Source organism: Sciurus carolinensis, chromosome 7 (genome assembly GCF_902686445.1).
Source record: "Sciurus carolinensis chromosome 7, mSciCar1.2, whole genome shotgun sequence".
NCBI lineage: Eukaryota > Metazoa > Chordata > Mammalia > Rodentia > Sciuridae > Sciurus > Sciurus carolinensis.
Genome location: NC_062219.1, coordinates 139,442,924 through 139,470,250, shown reverse-complemented (window position 1 = coordinate 139,470,250; position 27,327 = coordinate 139,442,924). Strand labels below are relative to the sequence as shown.

Here is a 27,327-nt window from a genome sequence, read left to right as displayed (position 1 = left end):
CTGGCAAAGCCAGACGACGGCAGCAACCCAAGCTCGGTTCTGCTGCTCGCTCTGCTTGTAGGCGAAGGGCACCGAAGGAGACTTGCCATCACCTCTCCACCTGTCCCGCATCCCTCTCTAGACCCCGCCCCCGTTTGGCCACGCCTCTTGCGCGCGGGCACGCCCAACGCTCCCCTGCTTTCAGCCAATCGCCGGTGACGCTTGCGGCGGTCGGCCTTCCCTCTCCGCCAATGCAGGAGGCCTTTGCTCCCCTGGTCCCATCCTCCGAGGAGCTGGGGCCGGAAGATGGCGGCGGCCGCGGAATTGAAGCTGCTAGAGAAGTCCTTGGGGCTGAGTAAGGGAAATAAGTACAGTGCCCAGGGCGAGCGGCAGGTGAGAGGCGGAGGCGGCGCGGAGGGGAAGGAGCGGGCTGGAGCGGGGCTTGCTGAGCCTGGCAGGCCCGAGCCGGCCGGGGTGAGGATGCAGCTCCGCGGCTCCCCACGTGTCCGCGTTTGAGTCGCGGGGTCGGCTGGTCCTCGCCAGGTTCTGGAGGGAGGAAGGGGAACCCGCTCAGGACGGGCTCGGCCTGAGCTTTGCCTCCACGGAAATTCTCAACCATCCATTTAGCGAAAACGAAACCATTTGCGGGAGGGCGCAAAGAACCCTTAGATAGTGCAAGCTGGAGACCGCGCGTTCGCCTTCACCGACTGCTTTTACCAAAATTGCATCTTTGGTTCAGTGACGCAACGACTCCATCCATTACGCAGCGCAAATGGGGCCCGGGTGGTACTGTACTGGGCCTGGGGAATACTGCGTTGAATAAAAGGGGACACGCCTCCTGTCCTCAGGAAGCTTGCCTTTGGGCTGGGTGGACAGACATGGCAGTGATTTAAATTATACTAGCAGAAAGTGCTACTTTGAAGCGTGTATAGCTAAGGGAACACGTGCTGGGGCTCAATCTGGAGGATTCAGGGAAGGCTTTTTGGAGGCCTGTGATCCCAGGTTCAGTGTGCCTTGTGCAAAGAATGAGGGAGAGTTACAGGGCGTGCGACTGACTAATGAAGCGTAAAGACCCAGATTTCCCAGGGTATTAAAGAACATTTGCGTTTTATAAAGGTCGTTGTTTGCCATGGAGCGAATGTCTTACAGGAAGAAACTACTGTAGAAACACTAATGTATTCGTTTCTGGTCACTTTGAGGATTTTCCAGACAAGTGTGTTTTGGCCTTAACTTTTTTCTTTCTTTGATCCATGTTAAAATCTTGTCTCAAGAGTAGCAGTATTGTAGATTTTACATCTAAAATAACTTGAAGCCTGGAGAGGTTGTGACTTGCCTAAGATCGGCCCTCTGATTGGTGGCAGAGTAGTCTAGGCATTAGCCCTAAGATGTCCTGTTTTTTTCTTTTTCCTCCTACCGGTATTGATAACTTCCCGTCAGCCACCTTTCCCAAGTTTGGTTTATATTTTTTCAGAAACATTGGGAACTCTTAAACCTTTTTACCTAGTGTGAGAAGCAGCCAACAGCAATTAATTTAAAGCACAACCGAATATATACTAATGGAAGAAAACAGTGAGAAATGTGAAAGGTGAAGTTAATTCTGACTTGAACATGGGTTTATATTCTTCCCAGAAAAGCTGGCCTTTAGGGATTAGGCTTTGAAAGATGTGTGAAAGCAATAAATTATAAAAGATTGGGAAGTTCGAGGCAATAAGTAAAATCAGTATGGGGATTTTTCTGCAATGACAGGTAAACCCAAAGTCAGTTTGAGAGCTACATTTGAGGGCTTTCTAGTTCAGAATGTTTTTTAATTTTATTTTGATTAAAACATTTTACCGTTAGGTAGCTATTGAAAGTTTCTGTGTATAGGGAAAGGCCTGGGGATAGCAGATAAGTTTCAACAATTTTTTGAGTAAACAACTGACAGCAAATAAGCCAGAATTAAGGCTCTACCACATAACCAAAAATAATAAAAATTGAAAACAGTCTAGCGATTAAGCTGTAGAAGAATGTTTCATTAAATTATGAACCATCAGGGCTAGGGTTGTAGCTAAGTGGTAGAGTGCTAGTCTTAAATGTGTGAGACCCTGAATTCTATCCCCACCACTGCCTACCCCCGCCAAAAAAAAATTGTACATCACCACATTGGAGTATTACTTATGCAGCCATTAAAAGTAATTGCTTTGGAGATTATAAACTGTAAGATTGATGTGAAAGTAGTATGTGTTCCATGTTTGCAACTACAGAAGACTAGCAGTTGTATATTTAGGCTGTATAAAGGAAAGAGAATAGACTTTTGAGATAGTAGTACTTTATTCAAATCCTGACTCTGCCATTATAAACCAGGTGGCCTTTTTTCTTGTTCTTTAAGTGAGAAAGAGATTAATTACCTTATCTTAGAAGATCTAATGATTACATAAAAAGGTAATGGAATTTTTGGGGTTAGCATGGTGGGGTTGTGAGTGGTTTATTTTTGCAAATTGTTTTGCTTTGTTTTGTGCTGGGGAGTGAACCTAGAACCTTGAGTGCACTAGGCAAGCACCTTAGCACTGAGCTAGACCCCAGCCCCACAAATAGTTTTCTTTGGATATAATTGCCCCCCCACCCCCCACCCCGCACACACATCATTCCCAATTGCGAGTTATTTTCTTTCTTCCTGAAGCACATTCAGAAGAATGCACAGATCTTGAAGAGTTACTGCAAAGTGAATGCCCCCAGGTAACCATCTGGTCAAGGAATAGTTTATCAGCACCTGCAGAGGCTTCCCTGTTTTTCTTTCAATGTATGTTTTCAAACAGTGGACCAAGCCTAACTGGCAAAAGTGAGAATTCAAAATACTCATTAGTGAATGGGAAGTGAAAAGTACCTTTAGTTACCCACTTTTCCTTTTAGAAGGAAACTTCTGCATCTATATCTGTAAAATGTTAATCTTCCTGTGTACTTCACAGAGTTTCTGTTTACATAGCTGTGAATATAAAAGTGCCCTACAAAGCATAAATCACTATACAGTACAAGATGCTGTTCTGTGGCTTAAAAGAGCAGTCCTGTCCATGAAAATATTTTTTTATTTGGCTAGGTTGTTTAGATTACTTTTTGGTTTTGGTCAGTCTCCCTGATGGATAATTCTTTCCATTTTCTTTTAAATTTAATGCTTTGTCCTTAGTTGTGCTTCAAGAAAATTTGAATTAATTGGCAAATTTTTATAAGCTATTCCAAAACCGATCTTTTGTATTGTTACTGTAATACAAGAAATAAAGTCAGATTTAAGTACATTCACCTTCTTTTTAACTTTGTATTATAGTTATCATTTGTCATCTCATTATAAAGCCACATTCTTAGAGATTTAATTTTCAAATTTGAAGTGTAAAATAGACAACATGCAAATAGTCATTGAGAAATTAGTACACATAAAATATTCAAATATTCTTCATTCTCATGTCTTCATTCTCATGAAATTTGCATTCTTTTAGAGGGGAAACATTTTCTTTCTTTCTTTCTTTCTTTCTTTTTTTTTTTTTTTCCCCTCCTTCAGTGCTAGGGATCAAACCTTAGACGTTGCACATGGTAGGTAAGCATTCAACTGCAGAGCTATGTAGCTCCAAGAAATCTGTTTTTTTAATCCAAGAATTGATTTTAGGTAAAATCAGTGACAGCATCCATGATAGAGCTTCCTAAGTGTGTCACTTTCTCTTCTGACACCTGGGAGGGTTGCATTTGCCCACAATCTGACTCCTTGCTCTTTCATGATGGGGGTGGGGGTGGAGAAGGTGGTGAGTAGTTTGTCATCTGACTAGTTCTGGCTGTGAGTTGTGTGATGAAGTAACAGACGTCACTTCCAGTTAGAAACATTTGCTTGCTGATGCAAATATCACTGTGGTCTATTCCCCCACTGTGGTGATTATAGACATATTTCATGAGAGAGTTGCCACAGATGGAAGAAGCCAAAATTGTTGGGCTATACTCTAGTCACTTCAAACCTCAGTAGACTTTCTTAGGTTAGAAATGAGCTTATATTGTGCCAAGCTAAGAGCTGAGATTTTTGTTACTGCTGTTTAATCTAGTCTGCCTAGATTAGTACTATTTGATTTATCATTATAGATAATCGTGATTTTCAAAACTTAGACTATTAGAAAAATAGTTGCATGTATAGTGATTACTTAGAACTTATAGTCATGATGGCCTTTAGTTTTTAAATTTATCTGAAGAATTTTCTTTTTTAAGATTCCAGTTCTTCAAACAAACAATGGTCCAAGCCTAACAGGATTGACTACGATAGCAACTCATCTAGTCAAAGAAGCCAACAAGGAGTATTTGCTGGGAAGTACTGCAGAAGAAAAAGCAACCGTTCAGCAGTGGCTGGAATACAGGGTCACTCGAGTAGATGGACACTCCAATAAAGAGGATATCCACACCCTGTTGAAGGTATTGTGATTTGTTGGAACGTGTGGACTCTAGTAAGCTGAAATCTCTCCCCATGGGTGTCAGACCTGGGAACAGGCTGCTTTTACCTGCTGTCTTTTACTGAAGGTAGGCAGACCTATAGCTCTTGGCTGCCTTTGCCTATTGCCTTTTGCCCTCAAGGTAGCTTGTGTCTGTTAGGATCTCTGCCTGGAACAGGCTGTTCTGTCTCTGGTGGGGGAGATGAATGGACTACAGTGTGAATTTTTTCACCGTAGGAGCACAGAGAGGAAAGAATTGTTCTTTTTTGTTTTGTTTGCTACTGTGCTGTTTCAAGACAGTATTATCTTAAAGGCAGTCAATATTGTTACAGAAATTTAGGAAATATAAGTAAGCAAATGTAAGACATTTAAACAGTCATCTTCCCATGATCTAGAGTGAACTATTGGTGCTTGCATTCAGCATCAAATCTCTATTAAACCCCTTTTGTAGTCTTCCTGTGCGCACATGTGCGGGTTTTATTTAAAGTGGACACAGCAACTTGCTGTGGTTTTTGTTCGCTGTCAGTGTGTTGGGAACATCGTTTCATGTCAGTGTGTTCACTTTCCTTTTGATAACCTATATCTTCCCCACATAGTTGTACCACGGTTTAAATCATCTGCCCCCGGCTAGTTACCAGCTTGTTGCTAGATAATTGAACATGTTCCCATTTGTTTCATACGCTTAATTCTTATAAGGGAAGTTGCTAGACAAAAAACTATGCTTTCCACCCCCCACCCCCAGTTTGCTATTTTTTTTCCACCCTTTTTTTTTATTGGTGCATTGTAGTTGTACATAATGGTGGAATTTGTTGTTACATATTCATACGTGCACACAATATAACAATATATAATTTGGCCAATATCACTCCCCAGCACTTCCCCCTCCCTCCCTATATTCCACTTCTTGGTCCCTTTCCATCACTGATCTTCCTTTGATTTTCATGAGATACCTCCCTCCACCTTTCTTTTCCTTTTTCCTAACTTCCACATGAGAGAAAACATATAACCCTTGACCATCTGAGTTTATTCCACTTAACTTAATGGTCTCAAATTACATCCATTTTTTTTTTTTTGCAAATGGCATAATTTCATTTTTCTTTATGACTAAATAAAACTCCATTGTGTATATACCACATTTTCTTTATCCATTCATCCATTGATGGATACCTAAGCTGGTTCCAGTTTAGCTATTGTGAATTGGCTTTTATAAACGTGGGTGTGCATGTATCACTGTAGTATGACTCCATACCTAGTTTTTTGAGGAAACTCCATACTGGTTTCCATAGTGGTCGTACTAATTTAAAATCCTACCAACAGTGTAATACTCTCCAGCATTTTCTATTGTTTATATTCTTGATAATTGCCATTCTGATTGCTGTGATGTAAATAATATAGGTTTGATTTGCCTTTTCTAGTTGCTAATGATGCTGAACATTTTTTTATATTTGTTGACCATTTGTATTTCTTCTTTTGAGAAGTGTCTGTTTAATTCATTTGCTCTTTATTAATTGGGTTTTATTTTGGTTTTAAGTTTTTTGAGTTCTTTATATATTCTAGGTAGTACTCTTCTGTCAGCTAGCAACAATATTATTCTATTCTATAGGTTCTCTCCTCACATTCTAAATTGTTTACTTTGCTGTACAAAAGCTTTATAATTTGATGCCATCCCATTTATTAACTCTTGGCATTGTTTTCTGGGCTTTAGGGGTTCCTACCGAGAAAGTTGTTGCCTGTGCCTGTATGTTGGAGTGTTGACCCTATATTTTCTCCTATGAGTTGCATCATTTCTGGTCTAATTTCTAGGTTTTTTAATCCATTTTGACTTGCTTTTTGTGCAGGATAAGAGTTAAGGTTCTATTCTCTTTCTTCTACATATGAATATCCAGTTTTCTCCACACCATTTGCTTTAAAAAAAAAAAAAAAAACATAAAACAAAAAACCCTTTTAAGGCTACATTGCTTATTTGGACTCCAAAACAGTGTAATCTTGTGATGTGGTAGTATATGATAGTGGCCTCTTCCATGAAATAAAAGTTTACTTGTATGTATTCTTCAACCATGTTTATGGGCTGTCTTTCTTATTATTTATGTTTAAGTCTTTTGCTCTTAGAATATTAAGAAAGGATTTAATTCTTAATTGTCAAAGTTCCATTTTGATGCCAAAACCACAGTTCTTAAGATTAAATGCCTTATAAGTAAGGTAACATATAATTGTTTTAAAAGCATTGCAAAATACTAACATTGTTTTACTCCAGATGAATGATATATGTAGTTGTTGTAACTTTTTTAACTTTTCTATCATATAATATTAAAAAGTTTAATAATAGGTGGGAAGAAAAAGAAAAATCAGGTGAATCTCTAGAGGGAAATATTTTAGCAAGTTTGGCAATAGTATCAGAAAGACTTGTTTTTAAAAACGAAATGTCACACATTTCTCTTCTGAATATTTTGAGTGTGAAATTCTATCTTTTGGTAAGAAACGTTTTATATCACTAATCAGGAAAATATTTCCCATTCATAGTTTATGAAAACTACATTTTAAAAAGTCTTACTGGCTAAAATATAGTTATGAATTCTGTTTTTAGGCACAAAAATAGTTTTTAATTCTCAGTTTAATTTTCTGTATATCCAATGACACAATCATAAGGTTAAAAAGCTAACCTCACTGGGAGAAAAAAAAAAAAATATATATATATATATATATATGATAAGTTGTTAATATATCTGATATGTTGTGACTATCCAGAATACAAAAAAAAAACCCTAATAACTTGATTTTAAAATGGGCAAAAGAGGGCTGGGGAGATAGCTCAGTTGGTAGAGTACTTGCCTCGCAAGCACAAGGCCGTGGGTTCAATCCCCAGCACTGCAAAAAAAAAAAAAAAAAAAAAATGGGCAAAAGACTTTAGTAAACATTTCCAAATAAGATACACTAATTGCAAATAAGTTTTTGAAAAGATGCTGAAATTATTATCAAACTCACAATGAGATACTGTCTTGCACTCTAGGATGACTGCCACCCCCCAAAATAAATCCCACAAAAAACCCAGAAGATAACAAGGGTTGGCAAAGATGTGGAAAATTGTAACTTGTACATTGTTGTTAAGAATGTAAAATAATGCAACTGTTAACAAAAAACAGGGCGGCACTTCCTCAAGACATTCATAGAGTTGCTGTATGATCCAGCAGTCCCACTTCTTGGTTTATACCCAGAAGAATCCAGCATTGTCTTGAAGAGATATTTATACACTTGCATTCTTAGCAGCATTATTCACTACAGCCAAGGCAGGGTGGATAACCCATGTGTCTATTGACAGATGAATGGACAAACAAAATATGGTGTATATGTACAGCCTTTAAAAAGGAAGGCAGTTCTGACATATGTTACAACATGGATGAACTTTGACATTGTGCAAGTGAAATAAGCCCGTCACAGAAGTTCAATTACTCCATGACTCCACTTAAGAGGTACCTGGAGTAGTCAGTCATAGAAACAGTTGAATGGTTGTTGTCAGGCTTCCGGGGAAGGGAAATGGAAATTGATAAATGGGCATAGAGTTCTAGTTTGGCAAAGTGAAAAAGTTTAGAGATTGGTTGTGTAGCAGTGTGAACAACTGCAAACCTTACTGAAGTGTATACTCAAAAGTAGTTAAGATGGTAAATTTTGTGTTATGTGTATTGTATTTCCAGTTAAAGTTTTTAAAATATATTTGTATGCATAAAATATACATACACATATCCAAATGTACTGCAAAACCCAGTAACTTAGAATTCTCAACTTTTTTTTTTTTGAACTACATCTCCCGCTCTTGCTTTTCATTAAACTTGGGATTGAACTTGAGAGTACTTCATGACTGAGCTGAATCCCCAGTTCTTTTTCAGATTTTTTATTTTGAGACAGGATCTTGCTAGGCTACTGAGGGTCTCACTAAATTGCTGGGGTTGACCTTGAACCTGGGATCTTCCTTGCTCAGCCTCCCAAGTTGCTGGATTGCCCTGTGGTTGCCACCATGCCTGACCATCCTCGGCTCTTATTTTTTATGTTGAGACAGGTCTTGCTGAGTTGCCCGGGCTGAACTCAAATTTTTGGACCCCTTACTTTAGTCTCCCTAATTATTGAGGTTGTAATCTTAAGCCACTGTGCCCAGCAAAAAAGGTGGAAATTGATTAGGTGCCTTTTATGTTTTAATGGAAAAAAGTAAATTTGTCATGAGCATGATTTACAGATTGTTCCCAAAACAAATTCTAGACTCTGAAATGCTCATAGATGACACTTCAAGTATCTTTTCTAATGTTTTATTTCTTTAAAATAAAATGAGACCAATAATGTTCATTGTGTTGTTTTAGATGATGTGATTGGAGTCTAATTTGTGAGTTTGAGCGAATTTTTGTCTATTAATGTCAAAGATTAATTTATTAGACTGGGGTGTGGGTTCAGTGGCAGAGCACTTGCTTAGCATGTGCAAGACCCAGAGTTCCTTCCCCACCAAGGCAAAAATGAATGAGTGAATTTATTAAAAATCATTATTTAATTTCTGGTAGCCTTCTAAATGTTTTCAAGTTAATACTGTTGATTAATATTTTATTGTTTTTTTTTTCTAGGATCTTAATTTGTATCTTGAAGATAAAGTCTACCTTACAGGATACAACTTTACCTTAGCAGATATCCTACTGTACTATGGACTTCATCGCTTTATAGTGAGTATCTGAATACTTTCTGGCTTATTTTCTGTAATGTCCAGAATAATTTTAAGATTTGTCATAAATTTAAATCAGATTTGTATTTTTAATTTATCAAATAAAAATGAAAGGAGTATTTTTTATACAAGGTGCCTTGTGCAAAAATTCCTTCCACATATCCATTTAGCCTGCTTACATCCTGTTCCTTGATATGCTGGCTTTTCAGCCTTTGCTTCGGTATTTCTTCGACGACTATTTCTTTAGCCACCCTTTGGACTTTCTGGTCTTCAGCCCACACCACTCCAGGTCTTAGTTCCAGTAGCCCTCTTCCACGCAACCTTTTATTCTAGCTCTTTTAATCCCTAAACCTATCTGATGCAGTCAACTCCTCTTTTTCTAAATCTACATACTTGCTTTCCCATCCAAACTAGACACCCTTATTAACTTCAACTGCATCTTCTTATTACCATCTTCATTTCCTTCATTATCTTGTATAGTCACCATGCTCTCCTGGTGAATCCCCAGTTCTTGATCAGTCCAGATGCAGGTCTGTTTCTGGATCCAAGCTGAGCTCTGTGGGAGAAATCACAAGACTACAGAGTTACTGCCAGTAAAATGTTTTACTGTGTACTGGTTGGCTCGCATACTGGTTGGCTCTCCTTCCTCCTAGGGAGACTTTCAGACCTTTATCACTTTTCCCAAGCCTTGTTCCTCTTCTCCTAACCCTTTGTTTTCAGCAGTTAACATAGAGCCTTCCTCCTCCAGAACATGGAAGCTCTGTTTGAATACCCTGATCTTCCAGGTTGCTTGTTTGCACATCTTTATCTATTTGTTTCCTATTTCTGATTTCAAAAAGGATTGTCTTGCTTTTTTTCCAGCTAATCCATTCTTAGCTAAGCTTCTTTTTCCTTTCCTGCCTACTTTGTGGATCTTGTTCCAAATTCTATTTCTTTTCTTTCTCATACCTTCAATTTTGCCCTTTATCTATCTGGTCAATCTCTTTATTTTAAATTGTCTCTCATCTAAAAATTACATATAACTATATGGTGCGCTATTTTCTTGGCACTGTTCTTCATACTTTATAAATATTGGGTTTTTTTCTTTTTTTTTTTTAAACTCTTTAAAATAGCCCTATGAGGTAGGCACTATTGTTATCAGTTCCAATTTATAGATAAGACAGCTGAGGCTTAGGAAGGACAAGTGTCTTCTTTGAGATCACCCAAGTAATTTGCAGAATCAGGTCCAGAACCCAGGCAGTTTGTCTTCTGAGTTTGTGCTTTTATACATCTGTCTGCTTAGAAACTTCTCTCAACTCCTTTTTATTCCAGGGCCCATCTTTTCCCTATAGAAAAAACCCATACATTTTCCTGTATTCTGCACCTCATGCACCCAATCAATCAGATTCTGATGTTTCTACCACCTGGAAACTTCCTCTTACGTGTGTCTGTTCCTGTGATCCCAGATGACATGGCCCTTGTCTGGGTACCAGTCTCCTCTCTAGTTCACGTAGAGAAGATGTAAAATAAGAGAGAAGATGGATGGAGCAGTCTTTCTCATGACTTGTTTCTTTCCCCAAATAATTAATATCTTTCCTGACAGTAAAATTTGGTAACATGGAAGGCCCCTGGGACTCCTGCCTGCCTCGCTAGCCTCATACTTGTCATTCTCCTAGACGAAAGGTCTCCTTGGAGCCTGCTACCTAGCAGGCTCGTCATAGTGTGTCCTTGCAACCTGGTCCCAGCCCTTCTCTTCCTCCCAAGTGTCTCTCAGCCCTCACAGGTTGGTGGTTGAAGCCCTCACAGGCTTCAGAAGCACACTGAATTCCTTCTCCTGTGTCTGTTTGTTCTTCATGGATGACTCCAGTTCTAGTTTGTTTCACCTGTGCTGTAATGCTTTGAAAATCTCTCTGTTATAAGCTGCTTGAGTCAGAGATTGTAGCGATTCATATTTACAGCACTACTGTCTTATGTAATTCCTGGCACATGTTATATAGTCAACCCTCCATAAACACTGAATAAATTTTTAACATGTGTCTATATACTTTGCAAGGAGTTTTTTATTTTTTACAGCGTAGGTCATAACTATGAGGGAGATAAGATTAGTATTATTTTCCTTTTACAGAGAAGGAAACTAGCACTTAGGAATTTTGAGTGATTTGTCAAAGGCATAGAACTCATTTTTTGAAGGGCCAAGACAAACCTTAGTCTCCTGAATCAAGGGTCTTCTTAGTGTGCGGGGAAATACTTTGTAAACTATAAGATATCATAATAATGTCTGATACAGTTGTATTCAGCCCCTACATCTGCAGGTTTCATGTCTGCAGAGTGAAAGGCTCTTTTAAAAAACATCATCTGTACCGAATATGTACAATCTTTTTCTGATCTTCATTCCCTAAATAGTCTAGTATCACCATTTATGTAGTGTCTACATTGTATTGAGTGCATAACTAATCTAGAAGCGATTTAAAGGACACAGGAGAATGTGTGTAGGGTCTATGTGCCTCTGGATTTCGGTATCCATGGGGGTGGGCGTCCTGGAACCAGTCCCCTGAAGATACCAGTAGACTACTGTATCCTTAGTCTTCCCACTCAAACTATAATCCCATAATTTGGATTTACTTCGCCTTATTAAAAATTGTCCCTCAAACATCCCTAAGTGATTGTGTTTAATCCTATTACATTATTATTTTAATAGCCTAGTTCGATTCTTAATTTAGCACAAAAACTCAATGTTGTCGTTATTGTACTTAAATTATTTCTTGAAAACCTGTGTGCCCACTAGAGAGGAATATAAAAGACCTGTAATCTCAATTTTCAAGGAATTACTAATCATTAAAAAATAAGACTTTTACATGAAAACAATTAGAGAAAATGAAATCAGCAATAACTTCTAGTCAGAATATAATTTGATTGTTTAAAGAGACAAAGTAGGGTGAAGAATCATCAGATAGATTTACAGAGTTTGAATGACCATGGCTATCCAAGGGAATTTTCGTTGTTCTAGAAAGCTTGTAAGTTGGACAGTAAATATTGCTTATAAGTAGCATGACCATATGATTTTTATCCAAACACCTGGGCTATGAAAGAAAGCCTACCAGTCACTCTGCAGCCTTGCAGTCACTAGAAGGAGTGGATGGGATGAACAGCCCCTGTACTTACAAGGAATATGGCTCAATTTAAAATAGGAGACCAGGGAGGATCATGTCATTTCTCTTTGTGCCCTTCCTGGCTCTTGGCCCAGTTCCTTGTACAGCTATGTGCTTGATTAGCAATATTTAGCATTCTGTACCTATTTGTAAAGTATTCTAGATTGTATATCTGTAGTGAAACGTAATCTTCAGTTATGTTCTTCAGTATCATTAAATCAATTTTATTTGAATGTGAAGAAAGTGTAATTGGAGCTGAAATACATCGATCACACCAGCCTCTCTTTATTCCGTTCTAGGTTCAATATATTTTATTAGCTTTTTGAATTTAGAATGATGACGTGGCACCACAAACCTCATTTCAAAACGAAAAAAGCCTCCAAGGTAAAGAGGATTTGCTGTTAAAGTATCTAAGCATCTCTCTCCTGGCGGCAAACCTATAGCCTTCCAGCTTGGGGAGCTACTGACTGTGGTTACCTCACAGTGGGTACAAGAACATTTTATATCTGGGACATCCATGGGCTCGTTGGTGTTTTTTGAACACACATTTAACTGTGGCACATGTTGTGGCATTTTTTACTTCAGAGCTCAACCTTAGGAGAAATGTGCCATGACTGCCGGCAGGCTAGTGAACGTCTGTCGGAGCTCGCAGGCTCTGGCTTCCTGCAGCATTGAGCTGTCACTGAGGAGAACACCTCTCATGTAATTAGAAAAATGAAAAGATGACAATGAAGTGTCACTCTCACAAACCAAGTATCATGTTTGTGTTTCCTCTCTACCAGCTTGTGCAGGTCATGTGGTAGGGCAAGGAAGGACTCTGAAGGGGCAGCAGCTTGCATGGCCTTTACCAGTGGAGTGAACACGGTCAGAATTTCAGAATGCAAAATGTTCTTAGGCCCAGCTGCAAAGTTACTTAATTATGAGTCTGTGTGCCCTGGAGGGCATTTGGTTTTCAGACAGATTAGGAGTGTTTTCTTCAGTTCTCCATGTTGGCATTAGAGTTACTTTAACTATATTGTAACCGTTTTATATTTCCTGTTTTGGTATGCACATCCTTTTTATATATGGTGACTAGGATTTATGATTAAAGAGATTATGCGCCCCTTTCAAAACGACTTGAGTGGAATACTACCTAAGTCATTCTGCTGACCATCTCCTTGGGTTCAAATCTTGAGTCACAGCATCTCTCCCACCCGAGTCCAAGTACAGCAGTGTACTCCAAGATCTAAAGACCTTCTTAAGGAACAGCCTCGCAGACTAAAACCTACACCACAGGATTGCAGTGTGGTGTTGAATAATATTCTTGTTAAATTGGGCATAAATACAGGTGAGAAAAAAGTGATTGCTAGGTATTAAATTCAGAGAGGTAGAAGTCCAGATTGGCCCCCTGCTCATGTTCATCAGGTTCTTCTGCTTTGTTTGCTTTGGCAGTATATATATTTTTGCCCTCTGCATTCCTTCACTTATTGTTTCACATTGTTAAATACTTATTATTTAATCAGCATGGTGTACAAAATAGCAGTCATCAGTGATACCGCTGTATTTTGTTTCATTGTGAGCCCAGTCTTGGTTGGCTGAGATACTCCAAGATCTGATCTGTCTTAATCCCTTTGAGGAGTATTATGTTGTGCTTTCTTTGTTTCAGTGCCCGTCAGTATGGCTGTTGATAACACCAGTGACTCAATGCTTTTCTTCAAGTGATTTCACTAGTAGATAGTAGTCCCTGTGGACAGACTGTTTGTTACTAAGATGATTGAAATCCTTTGGAATGCTATGTGCTGCTCGACTATAAGATTGTTATCAGCTGAAGCATGTTTGTTCTGAAGTTTGGAACACCAGCAGAGTATATGGTTCTTTTAAAAGAAAAGTAAAAGTAAAAGAAATAACTACAAAACAGTCCAGGAACACTGGCCTTAAGAATGTCCCAAAGGCCTCCTGGTTCCAGTTAGAGGGGAGCAGACCCGTCTTTCATGCTGATCTGGAAGGGTTGCTTCAAGTGTTCCTACATGTCTTCGTGGAAAATTAGCTGTTCAGAATATTATCTTTTTGGCTTTAAGATTTAAAGTAATTATAGAGTGCCAGTGTAAACAAAGAGGAATGAGCAGGGAGAAAGAGCCAGGCACAGCTAGCGACACACTGGCATGTAGACCAGCAAGAAGCAGGAAATGGTAACTAGAACAATTTCATGGTGTTTCCTGTTGTAAGAAAGGAAAAAATTGTTAGCCAGCTAGAAAGGGGTGATAGAAAACTGAACTGATATAAGTGAAGCAGCCCAGGGATTCCATCAAAAATGTTCCAAAAAAGGGTAGATTTGTAAGAGGAAAGTCTGTTTGTTTGTTTGCAGTAATTACATGTGTAAAATGTCTGCCCAAAAAGCAGAAGTAAATGATTGAGGTCAGTCATTTTCTCAGACTAGCAGGGACAAGTTCCAAAGTTTAAAAGAAGGTTAAAGTGGTACCCTGATCCTTTCAGAAAAACTCTGTGTATCTCTGGCAAAATTTTGTGAGGGAAAATGAGAAAATTTACACTCCTTAAAGTAGATCAAGTAAAAGTATTGTACAATAGATCATGTAATTGAAATTGCTAGAGTCGATTAGAAAATATTAGAAGCTTTAGAAGGTCTTGGAATAAAAATAATTTTGTTTGGGTGTGTTTATAGTCCTTACATTAGAGACTCTGAATACGAAATTTTTAAGTTGGGGAATATTTATTTTGCTTTGCGTTGAATGTTGTTCTTATTGTTTTAAATCATAGGTCTAGTAGCAACATATGTCAGTTTTCTGTGTTCTGAAATATAAATGTTCACTGTACATTGCCCTTTTCATTTGTTTCAAAATGTGGTGTACAGTTTGAACATATAGAAAACAATTATTGGAAATGCTTTACTCTCTGTGTACTTTGGTATACAGAATACTAAACAATGATATCCCACAAAATGACTAAGTGGAGACTTTAAAATGAAAAAGTTCCAAACTAAATTCTAAGAAGTCAGATTTCAGGCAGCTGATATGAAGTGGAGGTGGAATAAGAGTTGTTACTTCTGTTTGTTTCGACTGTCAGCTAGAGAGTTTGCTAAAGTTGATTTTAAATTCTATTTGTTCGTTCCCCTCCCCCTCACATACTTTGGTGCTGTGGATTGAGCCTTTCAGGCCCCCCACACCACCACCACTGAGATGGAGTCTTGCAGTGTTGCCTGGGCTGGCCTCAAACTCACAATACTGCCTCTGTCCCCTGAGTAGCTGGGGTTATACCACCAGGCTTGCACCACTATGCCTGACTCATGCATTCAGTTTCTTGTAAGAAAACTCAGGCCCAAATCCCGTTAGATTTAGATTTGCAGCTATATTTTCTACTGATGAAGCTTTTTACTTACTCTTTTATTTATTTTTGTGGTGCTGGGACTAGAACACGGCATTTAAAAAAAAAATGCCCTTATAGTTTCTTTGAAGTCTGATGAAATTTACATGTGGTAAAGCTTTAGAAAAAGACTCAAAATTTAGCTCTGTTACAAAATTTTTTTTTAAAATATTTCAAAATATGAACTAATACTCAGTTTGTTCTTCATGTGAATGTTTAAGTGCCTTCTATGTAAGGGTGTATCTTTTGGTTTGAACCTAACAGGAGTATGTGAAACCACGAATTCCATTTTAATAAAATTAACTTTTATGTTAAAAAAAAATCCTTGACCAGACTTCTTGACTAATATGTTAGTTTTTTGTTTCTGGGTCATGGACTCACTACTATTGGAGATGAAACATGTACAGTAACATTTCCATTTCCTCGCATAGTCTTAGGCCCCCTCAAGCAAGATGACCAGATTTTTATAATTTGCTACAGCAGCTTGTGTGTAGGACTTCAGTGTGTATTGCTGAAACCTGAAACTTACTCTAAGTAAACTGAGCCAACAAATGAGTTACACATTGATTAAAAAAATACTACCTTTTTACCGTTAATATTATTTTGCATTCTGTAATAAGTTTTGCATAGTAAAGTGATTTGTCCTTCAATTATGTTGGTCCAGTCACTTAGCAAAACATTTAGTTGCAGCACAAGTGAATGCTAAATTGTGAAAAGCCACAGGATTCCCATCTTACTCAAAGTATCTCCCAACAGTACAACCTCTGATGGGTTCGACCCCTCTTGAGGTGGCTAAGTTTTCTGTTTGTTCCTTTTCTTTGTGCTGTGGGGATTACCCGTTAGGTTAGGTAAGTGTTGAATCAGGACAAGGAACTACACCACCAGTGCATGGGCTCATGACTGTCACTTACCACCCGACCAGCTTTCTTTTTACCTGATAACTCTTGAAAAATTTGCCTTGGAAAGAGTCTCGGCGTCAGCTACTTTGAATTTGAGTCCAGTGGGATGACAAGCAGCTGCAGTTTTCATGGCATCTTTCTGTAGCCACGTCCCTGAGAATGAACTGTGAACTGCTACATCCACAGGAGTCCAGCTTGATTGCAGACAGAATTCAGAAGGCATCTTGTTCTTATGTTTTTATTCAGTGTCTTTCTCTGAGTCATATGGTACTAGAAAGAGTCCTTCCTTCTTATATTAAGAAATAATCCCTTGAAGTTAAGTAGGTCAGTGTCTTGAATGAGGCTCAGCGGAGCAAACAGGCAGTAATATTCTAGGTATACACACCAGCCGTTTGGATGTGTGTGGACACATATTTGTTTTCTTTACCACAGGATTTCCTTGTTAAGCATGTTAATCTTTGTAAATCTTTCTTCCTTTTGAGTTTTGCTAAAAAAAAATATTGGAGAAAGACCCATGTCTTAGCATTTTAGAAGCTATTCTCTTCCCTATCCCATCTTCTTTTCCAATAAAATAAAAATCTTTTGGGGACCTCCCAGCCCTGGATTTATGTAAATTTCACATTTGTGGAGCATTTGCTATTTCATTAGAAAGCCCATCTGGTATTGAACTGAACATAAACACACTTAACAAGTGGACAGCTTTCCCAAGTGACTAAATATGTTAGCTTTTGAGAACTGTTGGGGTTTGTCGTGAGGTATTTTTTCCACATTTTCTATCAAGTATTTCCTGATATTAATAGCTGTGCTCATGTCTGTATTATGCATGTGTGTTTTTAATCTCTACTTAGGTTGACCTGACAGTTCAAGAAAAGGAGAAATATCTCAATGTGTCTCGCTGGTTTTGTCACATTCAGCATTATCCAGGCATCAGGCAACATCTGTCTAGTGTTGTCTTCATCAAGAACAGACTGTACACTAACTCCCACTAGAAGTTATCCCTGCCACACGGCACGGCATGATTAAAATGTTTTAAAGGAAAAGTGCGTTCTGGACCGTAGTAGTAACGTAAATTGATACACTGTCATTGTTTATTTGTTGAAGTTGGCAGAATTTTTTTAAAGTATAAACCTGTCTGAATGTTTTATTTGTTCTTTAGTTGAAGTTTTGCAAATTTTGATGTAAAATTCAACTGCTATCAAAAAAGATAAAATCAAGTTATAAATTACCTGGTTTTTAAAGGATTAAATTTATTTTAATAAAAGTTGCAAATCAGTGACTTAATCTTAAAAAAAAGGTAGTACTTTGAATGGTTGTTGAATGGTTGTATTTGAGTATTTATTAACCTCTTTCATATTTTAAAATTCTTTTTCCTATGGGTATTTACTGTAGTTTGTTTATTAAAAACTGTGACGACTTATACCAAGGATACAGAAGGAGAAGGCAGATATATTTGTTTTACATATTTATGTGAGCTGGTAAATGTGGCTGAAAAACTCCCATTTTGTTTGTTCGTTTCTTTCCTGTAGTCCATAGTCATTGGGGTGAAACTAACTACTGAGCTGCCTTAAGGGAAGTGGAATACGATACATTCTTCTTCAGTTAATGATTCTGTTTTGTTGTTGGACTTACTAGAATATGGCGTAGCTAAAAGAGATGGGAAATTCTTACGATCCCACTAATTTTGGACTTGGAATTACTAGATTTTTCTAAACTGAAAGCCAACTCTCAGAATAAAGCTGTTGTCAAAGCACTGTGTGAAGAAGAGATGTTCAAAAGGTCTGTGCGTTTTATGACTCTTACTGGCAAGTAAATAGCAGTCTTTCCAGACAAAACTCTTTATCTTTTCAAATAAGAAAAGCAGAGTCTTTGGGCCCTTTTCTGGTTAGTGCTGTGTAGTGTTTTGGTGCTGGCACTGGGCCTGACCCGTCTACAATTCAGAGTTCCAATGGGAAGAGCAGGTACTTAGAAAATGTACAGCACTTTGGTTGAGTCCTATTTTTATCAGATTCTAACTGTATGATTTTAAGTGAAGCATTGAACCCTATTTTCTTAGTTTGTAAAGATAAACATGTAAAAATAAAGATAACTGTAACTTAGGCAGAGGGAAAGATCACTGTACAGAAAAAACTTAAGATAGAGCCCATGACTATAAGGAAATCTTAGTTTCCTTTCTCATCTTCATGCAGATGGGACTATTTTTATCGTCATTGTTTGTTTGTTTATAAGGAAATGAGGACTTGCAGGAAACCCCCATTTTTACCCTTCATGTCCTCAAGTCAGGAGATCTGACAGGCCAGGTATATGAGTATCCTAACAATAGATCAAGACAGTTTGATGGGATTGAATTCCATAGTTCATTGCCCTCGGGAGCATTTTTAATGTTATAAAATGGCCTTCAGGTTAGAGAGTGTAGACTTGTGTTTGCACGTGCAGAGACTAGAGGGGCTCAAGCTAATCAAGTTACAAAGGGCACTGTAGGCGCAGGCCCAGCTGATGTACCTTGGGTGCAAGCCGTCCCCTCGCTCGATCTGCCACCAGTATGCCACACGCTTCACTGCTACCAGTGACCCTTCCTCCAGCGTTTCACTCCTGTCCCCCTGGAGAACAGGAGGAATGAAGCAGGGCAATAGGGTTGGTGCTAGAAGGACCACCTAGCCTTGCTGTCCCAACCATTGTGCCCTCTGCCCTCTTCCCTCTTCAACCTGTGAGTCTTAGCCCTCGGAATCCTGACATCTGCTCCTCAGTTCTTTCTTAAAGAGCACAGCATAGATTCAGCAGATAGAAACATGCTACTGCTGTGCGCCAGGGCCTCCCACCCCTCCCACCAGTACTTAGGATCCTCGAGGATGAGGGGATGGCAGAAATATAAAGACCTGGCCAGCCTCTAGCCCAGCGCTGGATGATGCTGTCAGCGTCCCAGTGGAAACAATTACTCACTTCCTTGTGGGATTGCGACTGTGCACCATGAGTAATTTCCGTCTGGTACTTCTCTGCCTAAAGTGCCCTCTCCTTTTCACTCAGTCCTTCTGGAAGTCAGGCCTATCCTGCAACCCACCTCCTGTAACCCCAAATTCTGGCCCTGAACTCCTCTTACAGTTCTTTGTTCTTTCTCTTCCCCAAACTGCCCTTTCCCTTGCATATCAATCCCTGAAAACAATGACTGGCACCCCACAGTAGGTGCTCAGTACTAGTCTAGGTCCATTTTGAGCTGACCAGAAAAGTGTAAATTACAATTAGGCTACAGCTGTATATAGCAGAAAGACCAAATAACATCAAAGAGGTTTTTTTTTTTTTTTTTAAATCTCATGTGAAAGAAAGTGGGAGGTGGTCTATATTAGGTGTAAAGCACCCACCTCCTGTCTCTGCTCCATACTTAACAGGCAGTTTCCATCCTTAAGTTCAACTTAAGATCCGATTTTGATCAGTCAGAGCTGCAGACATCAAGTCTGGTTAAGATCTGAAGGGGGAAAAAGAAAAGCCAACGGGACCTCAGCCAGTGAAGTCAGTCCGTTGAAGGACCTTAACTGGGAGCCCTGTTCATCTATATCTGTTGGCACTAAAAATAGAGAAATACCACTAATAGTTCTTTAGAGGGCACATTACCAACCAGAATAAAAAATTGTCTGCCAGTGAGGAAGAAGGAAAAAAGGGCACTTGAGGCAGTTAGCTGCCTCTGTCATGGTGAGTAGTGCTTCAATCAGAAAATACCTTCTGAATGCCAAATGGTCAACTTTAAAAGAACCTTGTAAATTGGATCACCAGTGTGCAAAGAATTGGGATATAACTTTTCACTGAACACAATTGGATTCTTATGATTCAAAAGCTAGATTCAGGAACCTGCAATATGCAAAATTGTCATGAGGATCTGTAATTCCTTTTTTTTTTTTTTTTTTTTTTTTTTTTTTAAGTACCAGAAATTGAACCACTGAGCCACATCTCCAGCCATTTTTACTTTTTATTTTGAGGTAGGGTCTCAGTAAGTTGCACAGGGCCTCGTTAAGTTACTGAGGCTAACCTCAAGCTTGCAATCCTCTTGCCTCTGCCTCCCAAGTCCCTGGGATTACAGGCACACATCACTGTGCCTGGCTATGCACGTTAAATAGTAAATGCTGTGCTATGGAAAGTATAGCTCAATAAAGCAATTGGCGGGAGGGGAAGTGGTAGCAAACACACCACCCTCTCCATATGTCAGTTATGAGATGTCACTGGATAATTAACTGCCCATGAAATCATCATGTGAAATGGGTGAAGATGACTGATTTGTTTCATTTGCATGGGAATTATAAAAATCACCTCGCCTGGTGTGGAGCACACAGAGTCATAGGACAGATTATAAAATTATAATTATAATTATAAAATTATAATTATAAAATCATAACCTACAATTTTATTAAAGCCAAACTCTTCAGTCTTCTTACCTGCCATCCCTGAGATGCCACTTTGCAGAACAGTGAGCCCCTCTCAGGACACACAGTGGCAGACAATCTTGTCGTTTTAGTAAGACACGAATTCATATTACTTGCCACTTTAAAATTCTGATCCTCATTTCTTTGAAGCTGTTAGAGAAAAGTCCATTTCATTTTTCTTATTTTATTTCTAAAAGATCAGTGTGATTCATCTAAAAGAGAAAGTGCTCATCTGTGCATGCTATTCCTTCTGAAAATGCCCCTTTCCAACCATTTTCTTTCTGTAATTCCCATAAGCCTGCAACACTGACAATTCAATACTTACTGAGCACCTACTATGTCCCAGACATTCTGCTAGGCCTGGCGACAACACAGTTACATCCTCACCCTCTTGAAGTTTATAATCCAGTGATCTGTGGACAAATTCCTAGGGTAGGGTACATGAAGCTTTCTTTGGGAGCTGCCAGCCTCCAGCATTCTTTGAAAATGAATAAATAAATATAATTGGATATCATTTACTGAGTGTCTACTATGTTCTGGGTCCTTACTGGGCACTTCACATTAGTTTTTAATTTCATACTGATTTTGGTGGTAGGCGACCAGAGACTAACTCCAGCTCCAAGGCAGAGACATCCTAATCAACACCTCAGGGACTGAAATGAAATTGTATTTCAGGGTTGGAAGACCACTGGTCACCATATTGTTCACTGGAGTTGATTTGTTGCCTTGATTAGTTACATGTCCCTATTTCACATGCAAATTTCAGGAACATTAAAAATTCCAAATAGGAAAGGATCATTCTTCAGATCTATATGTTTATTTACTAGTTAGGTAAATACTAACTTTAAAAAATAGGAATAATGGAACTGGGAGCATTAATAAAAAGCCATTTGTCTATAGGTTCAGTAATACCCAAAGCATCCAAGATATCATGAAGTATGTTGTGGGTTCTGTGATTGTAAATCTCAGTGTCTGCCGTCCCAGTATGGGTGACATAATTTCAAGAAAATCATTCATCTATGATGTAACTTCCCCGTTAAACACCCTTACCTATCCAATTTAATACTAATATTATTTCACTGAAGATTTTAACAGATAGCAGTAGTTTCCCCTTATCTGCAGGGGAATATGCACTCAGACCCTCAGTCCATTCCTGAAATGACAAATAGTACCAAACCCTACTTACTAATTTATTTCTCTGCATACATACCTGTGATAAAAGCTTAATTATAAGTTAAGCACAATAAGAGATTAACAATAACTAATAAGTAGAATAGTTATAACAGTATTTTGATACTATAAGGGTTAATCTGTTCACCAGAACAGCTACTAAGTAGCCGATGGACAGGTAGCAGATGTAGCATGTATCCATGATGACGGGACGATTCATGTCCAGGACAAGGTGTTATCATGCTACTCAGAACTTGTACAGTTGAACTCATGAATTGTTTATTTCTGGGATTTTCCACTTAATATTACCTATAGTTGACTGTATGTAACTAAAACTGCAGAAAGTAAAACCTTGGATTGGGGAAGGAATACCATATATGGAATTTCTCATTCTTACTCTGGTTTTTACTTTCTCATTTTAAACACTAGTCTTCCATTGACTTCAGCCATTTACACCCATAATCATGGTTCACCAGGGTCAGTAACGGTCACCTCAGGTTTCTTATAGGGACAAAAGGCAGGAATGGTGGTGGAATGAATGGAAAAGATCGCCCACTGCCAGCGCATCATGCTCTGTGTCCCTTAAAAGCATATCTAATTCATGAGAGCCCTGCTGAAAGTCTGTCCAGAATAGCTTCAAGATATGTTGATAAAAATTTAAGCAGATATATTGTTAGGAAAGACTAGAACTCCATTTTAATCAGGTACACGTACATCACACCCAAAGATAAAATACACAGCGATTTGACAGGTAGTCAAATTAGAATGATTGCTTTTTCATTTGTATTTTTTCCCTAACATTTGATTTCATTCCTTTAAAAAAAAAAGTCAGATGTTACATGAACTTTAATATTAATCTAGCTTTGGCAGAGATGTGGTGGTTTAATGGATTAGAGCAGTTAGCTTTTTACCCCAGAGAGCAATATTTCTTCTTTTTCTCCATAATTAGATAATCTGCTGCTACCCATTACCAGGGCACTAAATTTCAAATTCTCCATACACCTGAACAGGCTGCTACATATCTGGCCATCTTAATTTTAGTCTTGATTTATTGAAGCTGAATTACATTCCTAACTCTTCCTGGAGCTCTGGGTGAATTTTTATTGCAAAAGCAATGGGGAGAAAGTTACCATCATATATCTCTCTTGCTGGGCAGAGCTTTTAGATACACAAGGGGCTCCATATCCCACAGTTCCATGTCTTGTATGCTGGATTTATAACACCGAGAAGCCCAGCTCTAGGGTTACATACAGGCATATCAGAGATGAGATGGGGAATTTGATTTTGCAATAATGATTACTTGTTACGAAGCCCACATTCCTGCAGGCTCTGCCTTTATTCCCAACACTGCTGGTGAATAAAACTAATTCCAACTGCTACCTAATCTCACAAAACTCATCTTTCACATACAGGAGAGAGGCCAAAAGAAGGTATATAGGAAGTCAGGAGAATTTGAGATGTTGGCCATTTTTGCTTTTATGTCCCTAGGATCTCTGTTTCCATTATCATGATTCCTTTAGAATCTTTTAATTTTTTAAACTTTTGCTTCTTTGTTGGGGGAATGAGAGCTTTGCATCTTTTCCAACCCGGTGAGTTAATTTGGTGGCTCTTTCGTGCTGTCTCTTCCACTTCAATGAGGTCTGGTCCCTAGGGCTCACCAATTGTATTATGGATCCTGCAGATTTGGCCTGCCGTTCCTGCTGAGTGTCATCTGTCCTCACAGTCTTGCTGTGGATAATTTTTGCCCTCCCTCACATCATCTGCTTGAGAAATTCGTGCCTGGCAGGCCTGTCTGTCCAAGTTAAGCTTGAGATACTGTAGCCATACAACTAATTTGACAAGGCATAGCTCTAAACAATAAGGCCACAGGCTTGCTTTGACCAAGAAGAAAAACGCCCAACCACCTGATTACAAATTCCAAAGCTCCTTTGGAGTAGTCCATGGACTAGTCTGTTTGCATAATCTAAATTATCCCTTCTCTACCACTCCATTTTTTCCCTCACTTTCTGTATCACATACATACCTTGTCTTAAGGGTCCTTAGGAATTTTTAACTTTCAGACTAGCCTCATCAGATTTCCAGTTCCTAACTGTTTTCCTTATTAGACTAGAGCCATGTCATTTGAATAAAAGACTCTACACAGTAGCCACACTTACACAAGGAAGATATGTTGTAAGACTTTCAGTGGATGCCTAAAACCATGTATGGTAATTGTATTAATCAACTTTTTGTTACTATAATAAAATACCTGAGATAATCAACTTAAAAGGAGGAAAGGTTTATTTTGGTTTAGGATTTTGGAGTTTTCAGTACATAGTCCAGCAGACCCATTCCTTTTTGGGTCTGTGGTGACACAGCATATCATGGTGAGGAACATGCAGAGGAGCAAGCTGTTCACCTTATGGCAAATGGGAAGCAAAAGAATGAAAGACCAGCATCCCACAATCCCCTTCAAGGGCACACCACAATGACCTAAGACCTCCCACTGGTCCCCCCCCTTAGAGATTCTATCACCTCTGGTAGCACCACTCTGGGGAACAAGCCTGTAACTCATGGACCTTTGGGGGACATTCCAGGTCCAAACTATGGCAGTACCAAACCCTACACAGACCATGTTTTCTCCTAAACATATGTAACTATGGTAAAGTTTTAAAAATAAACTAGGCACAATAAGAGATTACAGTAACTGATAATAAAATAGAACCACTGTGACAATACCCTGTAATGAAAAAGTTTAGAAGTTAGGATGTGGTTATTTCTGGAATTCTCCATTTACTATTTTCAGGTGCAGTCAACCTCAGGTAACTGAAACAGTAGTGAGCCAAACTGTGGATAAGGGGAATGACGGTAGTCAACTGTCATTACCTGACGTCCAGGGAGTAGGTAACACTGCGCTCAAGCAGGGGTTCTCAGCCTTTAGCAAGTGTGGACATCACCTGGGGCTTCTTCAAATAGGCTTCTGACCTCTGATTTACATTTCTGATTCAGGTATGTGGGGCAGGGGACCTGATACTTTGCATTTCTAACAAATTCCCAGGTGATTCTAATGCTGCCAGTGTGATGTCGACACTGAGAACCACTGTGCTGCATCTGTCACGGCGTAGGACACAGTGGACGTAGGGGCTGGCTGCCTGCATCCAAGGACTCGTGCTTTCGTCTTTTTGCACAGCTGAAGCATTCTGCCTTCCGTGGGGTGGCTCTTGTCACTGGAGCAGTTTCTCTGCAGTAGCTCTGGCAGGAAGACGCCACATGTTCTCCAGATGATGTCATTCACCAGAAGCATCTCTAGGGGGAGTAGCAGAATTTGGTACAGGAAGATTTAGTCCTGGACTCTAAACTTGCTGCCCCTGAGAAGACCACTGACGCTGATTCACAGTGCACTGCTCCACACCAAAGTGACGTTCCTGCCCAGTGTGTCACATGTATTTCCTAAACTTCAGGGAACTAATACCTAGCAATTGATAGTATCTTACCCCCCAGAGACCCTCTGATCTTTCCCCCTCCCTTGCTCATCAGTTTTTGCATTTTCAATTCTCTAACCCTCTTCCAAAAAAGGTTAGAAAAAGGGAGATTAAAAAGTAATGCCAACAGAAAATGTTCCGGAGGAGCATAGGCATAACAACGAATAAAACCAGCAAACATTTTTATTTCTCCCATGACCGTGGCTGACCTGCACATTTCTGGGACCACAGGTGGCTTATGTGACTGCATTCAGCTGGCTGATGTCTGCATTGACAGATTGAGGAAAGTCTCCTTCATATATCTGGGCCAAGGTTCCTCATTCCTATCTCACACAGCGCGCGCCTCTCTCTCTCTCTCTCTCTCTCTCTCTCTCTCTCTCTCTCTCTCTGATGCTCAACTACCAGGACTTCTCCACATGCTAGCATCACTTCCTGTGCTTCTCTATGGGAAAGTCCGAACTTCCAGAAAGCTAAAACAGAAAACTGCTGGGGGACTTAGAGAACTGGCAGGGCATTTTTTCTACCGTGCTTTATTGGTCAAAGCAAGCCACAAGGCCGGTAGGCCTATGATGATTGTGTCTGTGCTGAACACATGAAGACTTTTTCCCTTGCCCCTATTCCCTAAATGATACAGAATAACACTTGTTTTTACAGTGTTTTCATTGTGTTGGGTATTATAAGTCATCTAGAGGTGATTTAAAATCTATAGGAAGATATGCAATAGCTTCTGTAAAAAATGACATATAAGAGACATATGGATTTGGGTTTCAGAGGGGGTTCTGAAATTGATCCTTTTCAAATCCTCAATTAGTTTAATGAGAGGATTAGGAGGTATATGGTATATGATGTGTGATACCATTTTATAAATTTCCAAGTGCTAAGCAAGGAGAAGACATTTTAGTGGTGGGTGATAAAAGTTGATTAGAAGAATTGTAGCAGTAGTTCACAATAGCTAAGCTATGGAACCAACCTAGGTGCCCTTCAACACATGAATGATTAAAGAAAATGTGGTACATATACACAATAGAATATTACTCAGCCATAAAGAAGAATGTAATTGTGTTATTTGCTGGTGAAGGATTGGAACTGCAGACTACCATGCTAAGTGAAATAAGCCAATCCCAAAAACCAAAGGCTGAATGTTCCCTCTAATATTTGGATGCTGACTGACAATAAGGGAGGAGGCAGAAATAAAGGTTCACTGGATTAGACAAAGGAATGAAGGGAAGGGAGGAGAGAAGGGAATTGGAAATACAGTGGAATGAATTGGACATAACTTTCCTATGTTCATATATGAATTTATGTCCATTGAAACTCCACATTGTGTACAACCACAAGAATGGAAGTTATACTCCATGTATGTAGGATACGTCAAAATACATTCTACTGTCATGTATAACTAAAAAGAACAAATAAAATTTTTTTTTTAAAAATTGGAGCACTAAAATATTTTGGGGGTATTTACTATGTTCCAGGAATTTTACTAATTGCTTTACAGATATTATCTTAAATCATCACAACAACCTGACAAGATGAATATTTTGTTGCCACTTTACAGAAAAGAAACCATGGCTAAGTGGTGAGCTAGAGCTTGAATTAAATTCTGACTGATTCTCAAGTCTTACCTAATACAGCCAGAATTTCTTTTATCACTTATAACACAATCATTTGGCAAATTTTGGAAGTAAAATCTGCTTTTTTTAAACAGCCACAGTAACACAGGAGGAGCATTCATCCTCACTGTGCAATAGTAAACCTTCTCAGGTTTTTCAGGAGTTCAAAGACACTAAGAAGA

The 27,327-nt window shown here is 39.0% G+C and overlaps 1 protein-coding gene across 2 annotated transcripts; it reads left to right on the top strand.

Moving 5' to 3' along the window:
- The first annotated feature begins 214 nt into the window (after window positions 1-214).
- Window positions 215-26,826, top strand: Eef1e1 (eukaryotic translation elongation factor 1 epsilon 1). Of its 2 annotated transcripts, none has more exons than XM_047557863.1 (4): window positions 215-372; window positions 4,198-4,398; window positions 9,017-9,112; window positions 25,109-26,826. In XM_047557863.1, exons 1-4 carry the CDS (start codon window positions 286-288, stop codon window positions 25,130-25,132), a joined length of 408 nt encoding a protein of 135 aa, XP_047413819.1. In that variant the 5' UTR covers window positions 215-285; the 3' UTR covers window positions 25,133-26,826. The 2 variants fall into 2 exon arrangements, with proteins under 2 accessions (XP_047413819.1, XP_047413818.1); XM_047557862.1 differs by lacking the exon at window positions 25,109-26,826 and adding an exon at window positions 17,344-17,994.
- The last annotated feature ends 501 nt before the right edge of the window (window positions 26,827-27,327 follow it).